Source organism: Trichosurus vulpecula, chromosome 7 (assembly GCF_011100635.1).
Source record: "Trichosurus vulpecula isolate mTriVul1 chromosome 7, mTriVul1.pri, whole genome shotgun sequence".
Classification (NCBI taxonomy): Eukaryota; Metazoa; Chordata; class Mammalia; order Diprotodontia; family Phalangeridae; genus Trichosurus; species Trichosurus vulpecula.
The window spans coordinates 157,713,113-157,725,181 of NC_050579.1; the positions used below are offsets into that span (position 1 = coordinate 157,713,113).

The 12,069-nt window shown below is 40.7% G+C and overlaps 1 protein-coding gene across 1 annotated transcript in view; it reads right to left on the reverse strand.

The window, feature by feature from the left end:
* LOC118857688 overlaps positions 1-12,069 on the reverse strand; it is a 202,180-nt gene that overhangs the window by 134,815 nt on the left and 55,296 nt on the right. The window contains 1 exon segment of the mRNA XM_036768262.1: positions 7,649-7,776. Coding sequence (XP_036624157.1) covers positions 7,649-7,776 — 128 coding nt within the window.

The following is a 12,069-nucleotide window of genomic DNA, read 5'->3' on the forward strand; positions in this document are numbered from 1 at the left end:
TTTATTTTTTGCATAGGTTTTATAATGCTATGTAATTATTAGTACAGTAATATATATGTAATCTGTATATAAATTATATGCATATATATGCTTTACTGATGGGGTACCTCATCAACAATGTTTGAGGCTCACTCATTTAGATGTTCTCTGGCTAATCAGATCTGTCCGTGAATCCTGGCTCTGACACCTATGGGAAGCTAACCCTGTCTGGATCTCAGTTTCCTTTTATTTAAAATGGCAATCACTATACTTGCATTTACCTCTCTTATAGGGTCTCTGAAGAAAAGTGTTGTGATCCTTATCATGCTACATCAATGTGAGTTATTATTATTACTACCCCCAGAGTACTGTTTGAGGAAGGTGCTGGGCAGGAAAGGCAGAGAAGAGATACCGTGGTTAAATTTGACACAATTTCTGCTTTCTAGGACCTTGCAGTCTAACATGTCTATATTGTCACAATAGGGACTATTTGTGCCAGACTTGTGGTAGAGCCTTTTGAGCTCATGTTGGTCTGAGCAGCCACAGCTGGACACACTATACCTTGACTCCAACATTGTGATGCTATTTTGGTCCTCTTAGATAATGAAGGACAACAAGCAACCAACCAACCATTGTCACAATAGTTAGCTGATAAGCTCTTTCAAAGCAAGGACCAGGGCTAATTCTTCTATAACTCTTGTAACACTTAATAAAGTTTGATAATACAGTAAGTGCTTAATGTGCGCTTATTGAATGTGGAATGAAGGCATTTTTAATACCCTTAACCATTCTGGTGCACTGATGTTTCCTTCCCCTTCCCTATCTACCCATCAACAATCCTCTTTCTTCCTCTCCAAAAGTTCTGTCCTGGAATTAGAAGGACTTGAGTTCAAATCTGGTCTCAGACAGTTACTAGCTGTGTGACCCTGGGCAAATCTTAACCTTGCCCTCCTTGTCTGTAAAATGAGCTGGAGACGGAAATGGCAAACCACTCCAGTATCTTTGCCAAGAAAACCCCAAATGGGGTCATGGAGAGTTGGACATGACTGAAAAATGACTGAACAACAAGAAAAGCTCTGTCAGATAACACACCCTGGGCACCATAAAGCCAAAAGTTCAAGCTATACATGGTGTTGTACACCAGGTCATGTCAAGTGGTTTGAAATGTTAGAAGGAGCCTTGCATTTGGAGTCAAAGGATCTAGGTCTGAATTCCATCTCTGCCTTCTACTTAACCTATGTGATGCTAGGCTGGGCAGGTGTACTTCGGACTTTTGCAGTCGCATGGTGCTGGTGGGCTGAGAAATTGACACCTCTTGTATAGAACATAGATCAGAGTTCAAATTCTGCCTCAAGTATTTAACAGCTTTGTGACCCTGGGCAAGTCACTGAAACTTCCTTGAGCTTCAATTTCCTCATATGTAAAATGAAGATAATACTGTTAGCCTTACAAGATTGTTGTTAGAGTCAAATGAGATAATAATAGCAATCAATCAACTTTTATTAAGCACCTGCTATGTGCCAGGCATCATGCCAAGCTCTGGGGATGCGGAAAGTGGGAAAAGACAGTCCTGCCCTCAAGGAGTTTACAATTTAATGGTGGAGACAACATACAAACAAATATATACAAAGCAAGATATAGACAAGATAATTAGAAAATAATTAACAGAGGGGAAGGCACTGGAATTAAGAGGGGTTGGGAAAAGTTTCCTGTAGAAGTTGGGATTTTAGTTGGGACTTACAAGAAGCCAGGGAGGTCAGTAGCTGGAGTGGAGGAGGGAGAATGTTCCAAACATGGGGGACAGCCAGAGAAAATGCCTGAAGCTGAGAGATGGAGTGTCTTGTTCATGGCACAGCCAGGATACCAGTGTCACTGGATCTAAAGCACTGTATAAGGGTTGGCTAATACTACTTTGCTAATCATCCTATCATCCCATTCACAATGAAATGTAAGTGTGATGGAAGCTACCCAGGCATCCAAATCAGTGCCTGGACCATGAAATCAGCAAGCTGTGTTAACTAACTTGTCACAACACACTCAGTTTTTACAAAGTCAGCTAATTTCTAAAGGTGAGAGTGTAGAATAGGAACAGAGGGAGAGAAGGGTGGGACTGGGAAATTAAGGGTGTCACTCAATAGCCCCAGGGTGAGATTAGGAAAGAAGCACTTCCTCCTTGAATTCAGACTGCTCTAACCTGAACATTTCTGCTAAGGCCAGAGCACAGAGTGAGTACGGTCCCAGACCAGCTTCTTATTGGCTGCTCAACTTCCTTGACCTCCTTTTATACAAAAGGCCCCATTGTTCTATTATTCAGAGTGGGGAATGGCACTCTGTCCTTGGTGTGAGTGGTCCCTGGGCTAGGTTGCTTCGTCCCCTCTTTCTATCTGGGAAGGGAGATCCAGCCCTCTTTTTTAAAATGACACAGCTTTCTCAATACTTTAACTTCAACTTAAAGCAAATCTTAGATGGACCCTTGCATAATCTATTTGTGGACTCTGTCCTGACAGGCTTGTGGTTTTATAAAAACCACAGGTTAGTTCTATTCCAGGGACTCTATTACATATTTGCAAACTGGAAAGTTTCTGGTTTTCCCTGTGGTCTGGTATTTGTCTAAGGAGGCTTTACAGCATGTCAAATGTCACCTGTACATGCAGGCTACCTGGTCAAGGGCCAGCACTCAGGCAAAATTACAGTACATGCCCAGGGGAGAGTTTGTTAAAGTGAATAGTTCCTTTTTAAAAATATATTTTATTTATATCTTTTTGTTTTTACTCTGCCTAGTTTTTCCCCCATTTCCCTACCTCCTCTTCTCTGAGAGATTTGCCTTATAAAAACTTTTTTTTATCCAAAAAGAAAAAGAAAGAAAAAAATTCAGCAATGCTGAATTGCTCAGTACTCAATAAAATGCTCAATATATTAAATCAAAAAATCTGATATGTGCAATATCAATATGAACCCCCTGCAAAAGAGTGAGCCAGGCAGTTCCTTATATCTCTTGTTTGGGGCCACTCTTGGTCATAATAATTTTGCAACAGAAATTTTCAATTGTTTTGTGGTGGTGGGTTGTTCTCTTCATTTATTTGCAATGTTGTAGTGGTCACTGTATATCTTGTTTTCTTAGCTCTGCCTCAATTTGCGTCAGTTCATGTACATTGAAGTGGATACTTTCAAAGCCATTCATATTTTTTAAAGTAAGTTTCTTAATTTATTTTTTCAAAAACATATTACAAAATAATATCTCAGATCTAAGTGAAGAAAAATGAAAAACCAGAAATAATAAATTTCCAGGTAGTGCCTAATCCCTGATCAATATTCACTTTTCCAAATGGGCTCCTATTAGGTGAAAAATCTCCCCAGCATTACCTTCCTATGTTGGTGCTTGTAATTTTCCCCAAAGCGAGGGTCCCTATACATGACTCATCTGTGCTTGCCTAAATACAATGATGCAGTCAGGGAGAATCTAGGGAGCTCTCAGGAGCACCTGACTACTTTGCATAACTAAATTCTCTGTTTCTACAAGTTGGATTTCTTCAGTATCAAACCACATTGTCTCTTACCTCGTCAACAGTTATACGTGGTCAGATTGCTTTAAGAGAAAATTCAGCAGGCTCAGAGAATTTAAATCTTGTTTATAATTATAATTTACATTAATAAAGTGCTTTAAGGTTTGCTCCTATGCTTTCCTCACAATAACCTTTTGAGGTAAATAGTACCAGTATAATAATCCCCGCTTTACAGTGAGGAAACTGAGGCTTGTGGTTATGTCACTTGTCTATGACTGTATAGCTAATAAGTGTGAGAGCAGGATTTCAATCCAGGTTTTCTGGACTCCATATCCAGTGTTCTTTCCAAAATACCACCACTATGACACCATGCTGCTTACATGAATATCTTTAACAATCACAAATAGAGAACTAGGTAGGAGCAGCTCTTTACCTCAATTGGCATTAAAGGGTTCATGGGGCAGCTAGATGGTAAAGTAGATGGAGAACTGGCCCTGGAGTCAGAAAGACCTGAATTCAAATCTAGCCCCAGATACTTACTGGCTGTGCGACCCTGGGCAAGTCACTTAACCCTGTTTGTCTCAGTTTCTTCATCTCTAAAATGAGCTGGAGAAGGAAATGGCAAAACACCCTTTGCCAAGAAAATCCTAAATGGGGTCACCAAGAGTCAGACATGACCAAAACGACTGGACAACAACAGAAATAGAGCTACAAGGAGCTTTAGAGATAGATCATCTAGCCCCATTGTGCAGGTGATAGATGAAGCTGTGTCCTAGAAAGGTCAAGATGTACCTTTGGTTTTATAGAATTTTTGGTGGATTGGACTTCATGTGTGAGGAAATTCCTCTGTCAATACAGATTGGCATATCCTTTGGAATTTTACATCTTAAAGAATTGCCCAGGCCACTAAGAGGTTAAATGATTTGCCCAGGGTCACATGGCCACTTAAAGGTCACAGGCAGGACTTGAACCCTGGTTTTTCTGCTCTCTAGCCATTACACATGCCTTCTTTGATATAAATCTGGTTTAGGCTAATAAAAAGGCTCCTTTAACAAAATTATTGCTCTCCTATAAGATTGTTTACTCCTTAAGGTCAGGGATTGTGATCATTTGTCTCGAAGACATTGTTGTTCAGTCATTTTTTCAGTCCTATCCGATTCTCTGTAACCCCATGTGGATTTTCTTGGCAAAGACACAGGAGTGGTGTACCAGTTCCTTCTCCAGCTCATTTTACAGATGAGGAAACTGAGGCAAATAGGGTTAAGTGACTTGCCGATGGCCACGTAGCTAGTAAGTGTCTGAGGCTAGAATTGAACTCACGAAGATGAATCTTCCTGATTCCAAGTCCAGTGCTCTATTCACCGCAGTACCCAGAAATCTATACACTAATAAATGTTTTTTGGAACTGAATTCTTTTAGAAAGCTAGATTCTACACTTTGGCATATTTGGGCCCAGATTCTGTGGGTAAATTATTTCATGGGTTGGGGGAGCAGTTAGGCCCTTTCCAGTAGTTTTTCAAATCACTGTAGGGCCAATTAGGACAGAAGTGGATGTTTGGCAGTTGTGGTTCCTTGGGGGCCGTTGTTAACCCTAGGCAAAGCTGAAGTCAGTAGTTTATTTTTAGCACCCACATATTTCTGACAATAGGCCCTGTATCCAGAGCTTTAGAAGGAGGCAGAGACACACTAAGAAGGGAGGTGGGAGGATACCAAGGACAAATCAACTGATTGGCATTTTTACCTAAGGCCAGTCCTGCCTCCCTTCTTTAACTGGCATTAATTGGCTCCCAAGATTTCTGAACTTGGATCAGGTTTAATTTGCATTTTAATAACCCCTTTGTACCTAACTGTTGACTAGTCTGGCAGTTAGCTCTGCTGTTTGTAGCCAGGGTCTAGGTTATAGGTTAAATCCCTGAACAAGGCAGTTCTGAAAAAACACAGACTCCCCCAGCTTCAGACCTGAATGGAATCTCAGAGGCCATCCAGTCCAATCTACGCCTGAATAAGAATCCTGTCTATCACATGCTAGACAATTGATCATTCAAGTTTTGTTTAAAGACATCCAGTGGCAGGGAGCACACTGAACCCTGAAGAAGCCTAAGCCACTTCTAGGTTGCTCTAATTATTAGGAATATTTTCCAGGTTCTAAACTTCAAGTTGTCTCTTTTCAAGTTGGAACGGTAAATTGGTTATTTTTCACACCCTTTTGTATTTTCATCCCCCAGTACTCATAGCTTTAGAAATGGTTTCATGGAAAGAAACTTAGAGATCCAACCCCTTCACTTTACAGGCATGGAAACTGAAGTCTAGAGAGCTAAAGTGACTTGCCCCAAAGTCACAGATAGTGGCAAAATCAGGATTGGAACCCAGGTCCCCTTATTCCAAGGGCAGAGCTTTCATACTGTTTCCTATGTATAGACTATCTTCATAAAGATACAGATAAGAAGGTAAGTACTTTTCTAAAACCAAAGAGTCATATCAACCAGCTGTCTTCAAAATGAGGAAGCTGGGTCACCATGGGAAGAAGTGGGCAAGAAAGTGAATAGTTTAGTGCAAACAGAACCTTCTGGCCATCAATAGATGTTGAGTGAGCCACTGAATGAGCCAGCACTTTTAGAGCATTTCATTTACTACAGTGCTTTGAGTCCATTAAGGGATCAATAATACTTAATAATGATGATTTAGTAAACTGTCTTCATTGAATTAATTCATGGCCTAGTGGCTTGACGGAATCAATGGTCTTTAAAACCGAACATACCTAGAAAGGAGCTTGGTCCTCCACAGGACATAGAGTCTCTTTGTCTCTATCTCTGTCTCTCTCTGCTTTTTCTTTTCTACAAGGATGCAATTATTTACTTACTCTGTGTTTGGCTGGCTGAGCATCAGCTGGGCTTGCTCCTCAATGGCTTCTGTGGTCTCTACCAACTTCCCACTTCAGATTTGGTGAAAACCCTTAGCTAGGATGCTGTTAGGTGTTTTTTTTTTTCTTAATCTTTGCCCTTTTTGGAAAAGCACATTTCATTCTGTTCCCTTGAATTCGACCAGGGGTGGGAAACCTCTGGCCTGGAGGCCATATGTGGTCCTTGGGTGTGGCCTTTTGACTGAGTCCAAATTTTACAGAACAAATCCTTTTATTAAGGGGATTTGTTCTCTGAAGTTTTGATTCAGTCAAAGGGCTGCACCTGAGGACCTAAGGGCCACATGTGGCCTTGAGGCTGCAGGTTCCCCAACCCTGGATTAGACTTTACATTCTTTTTTACCTTCCAGGTAAGAGATGGCAGTGAAGACAGGCAAAGTCTCTCGTTTGTTTTTCTTTGATGCTCCTCAGTGGAAGGCTGACATTGGCAGTCACCTATGCCTGAAATGCTCTCACTCCTCATCTCTGCCTCCTGGCTTCCCTGGCTTTCTTCAAGCCCCAGCTAATATCGCACTTTCTACATGAAAATTCCTTCCTTAATTATTTCCTATTTATCTTGTCCATATCTTGTTTGTATATATTTATTTGCTTGTTATCTTTCCCCATTAGACTGTGAGCTCATTGAGGGCAGGCACTATCTTTTCCCTTTATTTACAGCAAAGAACCTGGCACACAGTAGGAACTTGGTAAATGTTCAATAACTGACTGACAGAGATCTTTCTCTAATTTATGGTGACTATCCAGCACTTTTCCCCAAACCTTCATATCTGCATGCTATTCCCCAAAAGCATTTATAAATTTGTCCAATAATTATAAAATAGCTCTGAGGTTCAGAGTTCCTCAGTTTTTTAAGTTCTAAGTTTCTTCTTATAAACAAATAGCTGGGAAACAAGGTAATGAGGTAGTCTATTGATGTTTTCCTGACATTTTTCATAGGCTATTTAAAGCCTTACATGGTCTCTACCCATTCCTCTTACCACATATAAACTTGCCAAAATCTCAAAGGGGAACAGCCTTACACCCTATTCTTGAAGTTTTATTCTCTATGACAAATGAGGCCTTAAGAATACAAGCCACGTTGTTCAACTCTTTGAATTTTGAAAATATATTTTTTAAAAAACTGGATAATTTTATACTTTACCTTATAAAAAAAAGCTCCCAAAAACTCATTGGATTTTTTGGGAAGAAACACTGTGGGTATAACAGTAGCTTTGACAATTTCCTTATCTTTAGAGAAAAGGGGAAATACCTGGCGTTTGTTTTCTAGGAGAGTAGCCTCCCAAGTCCAGATGTCAAAGAGTATTGCAAATCGATCCACACTTGCATGGGCCCATGCTGGGAGGCTGCTGCCCCTGGATTCACTGCCCCTTTTGTGGCCTACAAGAGAAAAGAAGATAGGTGGGAATGAGTAGAACAGTATTGAGGTAGTGATCATTATAGAGGAACACCCATCTGTTTTTCAGTTCTGTCTCGGTGACAAAGGGTCTATGCTGAATCAAGAGATACAAATACTTAAGATCATAGGATGATAGATTTAGAGCAAATGGAGCTTAGAGACCATTTCATTCAACTGACTTATTTTATAGATGAGAAAACTGAGGGCCAGAAAAGTAATTGACTTTCTCAGCTCATATTGTAAGTAGCAAGACAGTGTTTGAACCCAGGTCTTTGACTGTTCTTTACATGGCTAAAATGATGCACCAGGCAACAGGGATTCCACAAACACAGCTATTGCCATTTACAGAAGAAAAAAGCAATAGACAAATAGGAGCCATTCTTGTTGAATAGAATTATTATTCAGAAGGGGTTGGTTTTTTTTAAAATTTATGTTTTACTTTCAACAAAATGATGTGTGTCTCAGAGGCATTTGTCAAGTATTTGTTGTAAGCGTATTGAAATCAAGTTCTTGAAAAACTGATATCCTTTTATTCAAATTTCCCTAAATCCAAGATTTAAGTTAAAAACATATGAGTGAATTAAAAAGTATTTGTTAAGTACTTACTATGTGCCAGACATTGGGCTAAGCACAGTGAAGACATATTCAAAGAGATACAGTCCCTGCCCTCAAGGAGCTCACATTCTCATATTTAAAAAAGAAAGAAAAATACAGTAGGAGGAGAAAATGTAAAAGCCCAGAAGTCCTAAGCATTTAGTATCAGGGCAGATGGCAAGGCCCAATGATCCCTTGATTATATCATTAGGTCAGATAATAGTGCCCAAAGTCTGCTGGGTGATAATGGGTCTGCAGGACAGACGGCAAGACCTAGAGGACCTCAGGATGCAATGGTAGAGCAGATGGTAAGGCCTGCGAGTTTTCCATCTCAGAAGGAATAGAATTTTTAACTCACATCTCATCCAAATACATGAGCAGTCAAGCAGCTAGGATGGGTTCTGGGTAACTCATACCAAGGGAGGGAGCAAAGGTGAAGGGCAAGGGAGAAGACACCTGACACCTAGCCATCCTGGATAGGTTTTGAGTAGTCTGGGGCCAAAAGAAGAGGTAAGAGGGTAAGGGGGAATTCCTTGGTCAAAAACAGGTCACACAGGTGGTTTCAAGACAGATCCAATTTAACTAGTTCTTTCAGCTGGCCTGGTCAGTATTACATAGGGGAATTTCTGAGATATTACTTAATTAGGAAAAATTACATTAACCAATTTGGTCAGAAATGAAAACATTTGTCTTTCTCATTTGTCTTGGTAAAAGAGAACTTTTGGTAGAGGAAGGATCTCTATGCAATCAAGGATCAGTAGAGAGAGACCCAAAGTAAATCAGGGAAAATGTGTGGACCAGTGAGTACTAACTCCATCTGAGTGCAGGAAAATCCTTAATTAATAACTTTTCTGCCTCTTACACACACTAGCTGTGTGACCCTGGGCAAGTCATTTTAACTGCTCATGTAACTCTCTCAGATTATAAATTGCAGAACAGTTGCCTGAGGTCTGTGATTTGATTGGTGTAGGAAACTCCTTTCACTAGTGGAGGCAGCACCTGTTCTGCAATTTATACTCTTTAAAAGATGACTAAGGCATCAAAAGTTTAAGAAAATTGCCCAGACTCACATAGCAAAGACATATCTGAGGTAAGACTTGAACCTGGGCCTTCCTTACTCCAAGGGTTGCTCTTTCTCCGCTATGCCAGGCTAGTTCTTGAAGCCTGCTAAAAATAACTCAAAGTTATAGCTGAAAATTATAGCTGAAAGTTAGCTCACAGGTCAACTAGTCTAATTCCCTCATATTACAGGTGAAGAAAATACAGCCCCTAAAGGCTGTACGACTTGCCCAGGGTTGCACGGGTACTCTCGTACTGAATTCTTGTCGTCATTGAAATGTTATAATAATATGTAACACGAGAGTTGTGCTATAAACAAACAAACAACTGGGGGTCAAGTTCCATCTCTGACACATGATGGTTACGTAAACTTCAACAAGTCATTTAATCCCTTAGCATCCCAAGCAACTCTCTGAGGTTAGCAAGCGAAGAGAAAATGCTGATATGTTTAAGTGGAAGGAGTTTTCTCACTGGGAATTCCTTACACCAATGAAATTGGAAAGAACTTCATGCTTCTAGACTTAATGCCATGTATTATAATGGCTAAAGGACAAGCAGGCATCCCCCTCTCCCCACCACCACCTCAACAAACAACTAAAATTATATGATCCAAAATATCCCTTCTGGATTTGAAATTTGAAATTCAGATGTCAAAGATTACTGCCAAAGATAGGTCAAAGTTTTCAGTTTCATTCTAAACAGAATGCAGTGTAGGCTTTGAAGGGCTGTGCCAAGTGAAGTCAACAAGTAGTGTTTATTGCTGCACGCTACCAGGTGGAGAAGGGGCAGACTGCTTCATTTCCAGTCCAGTCACTGTGTGTCCATGTATGCAAGATGCCTTGTTTCTTTGCCTCTTTTGTGTTTATTCCTGTATAATCATAGAAAAATTAGGAGCTTGAGATGATATTACTCAGGTGAACACTAGACTGGAGATCCATCAAGGCAATCCAAGGTCCCACCAAAAGCCAGAGTCCTAGAGTTGGCAGCAGCAGTAGCCTATTGAGGAGCCAGTGGATCGCTGCTTAAGCTAGAACAGCAGTAAATCAATCCAGCAGCTGAGACAAATAAGCGAGGGAACAACCTATTTATTAATTATGCCTTACCCAGGAGCAAACACAGCGGGGATGCCTCAAGGGAAAAAGAACTTCTCAAGCTAGGACATATCTTGGGCCCCATGTGTTCCTTGTAGTTTTCTTTCGTTACTTCGTGTTTAACCCCATCCCCCACCAGGGACTGAGTGTGTGCAGAGTGGAGAGTGGGCTCTCATTCTGAGTGGATGCGTTAGTAACTTCTGTCCTTGTTATGCCTTTTCACTAAATTTGTTGTTGTTCATTTGTTTCAGTCATGAATAACTCTGTGACCCCCATTTGGGATTTTTATGGCAAGGATACTAGAGTAATTAGTCATTTCCTTCTCCAGTTTATTTTACAGATGAGGAAACTGAGGCAGGCAAGGTTAAGTGACTTGCCCAGGGTCACACAGTTATTAAGTACCTGAGGCCAGATTTGAACTCTGGAAGGTGAGTCTTCCTGACTCCAGGCCCAGCGTTCCATCTAGCTGCCCCTAATTTCAGTAATTATCCTTTTATAAAAGCTAATTGATATCAACTGGTTGATTAATATTGGAGAAGGATCAGTTGGTTAATTGATACTGAGGTAACTTACCAGATTGGGACTCATGAGCTATGCTCTTAATCACAACTCTTAAGGAGTACTCCTAGAACCATGAAAGAAGAAGTAGTCATTGACCTCTGGGGACCCTACCTATCTGTGCAAGGAACATATGAGTTGGAACTGGGAGAGTGAATCCAGATGGGGAGCTACATGTTGTTCTGGGAATCATTTGCGTAGAGACGGTTGTCAAACCTGAGAGAGTTTATGAGAATGCAGAGGGTGAAGAGGGCCCAGCACAGAGCCTGAGGGGACACCCACAGGTAGTGGGCATGGCGTGCATTAACAACCGCCCAAGGAGACTGAGAAAGAGTAGTTAGGTAATAGGATTAGAATAAGAGAGAACAATGTTATAAAAAAAAACCCAGAGAGGAGAGAGTATCCAGACAGAGGTGAGCAACTGTCACATGCTGCAAAGATGTCAAATAGGATGATGGAAAGTTCCTGTGGGCAATGTCTTATAACAAGAAGACTCCCATTGGGCCCTTAGTTTCCTCATTCCTAAAATATGAGGACTAGGCTAGATGATGTTTAAACTCCTTTCTATCTTAAAATTCTCTAGGTAAACTTTCACTAAAAGTCAACACTCATCAGATCTCAGCACCTGCTTACTTACCCGGTACCTGCTCATCCTTTAGGCGTTATAATACATGGCATTAAGTCTAGAAACACAAAGTTCTTTCTAACTATGAACAAGTTGTGTAAGAGATCATTTCCCCTTCTAAACACTTAAATTTTTTTTCTCCTCCAAATATTTTTACCTTCTGGGGAATCCTGCGCCCACTTCCTCTTTAACCCCGTGGTTTTGGCCCAGTTTGGACAGTTAGCTCTCCCCCTCCCACCTGCTTCCCCTTTCTTCCTCCCCCTTCCCCACCTCGTCTTCCCTATTCTCTAATATAGTAACTTCTGCATTCAGAGTGTGATCCAAAAATATTTTTGACTAATTAATTG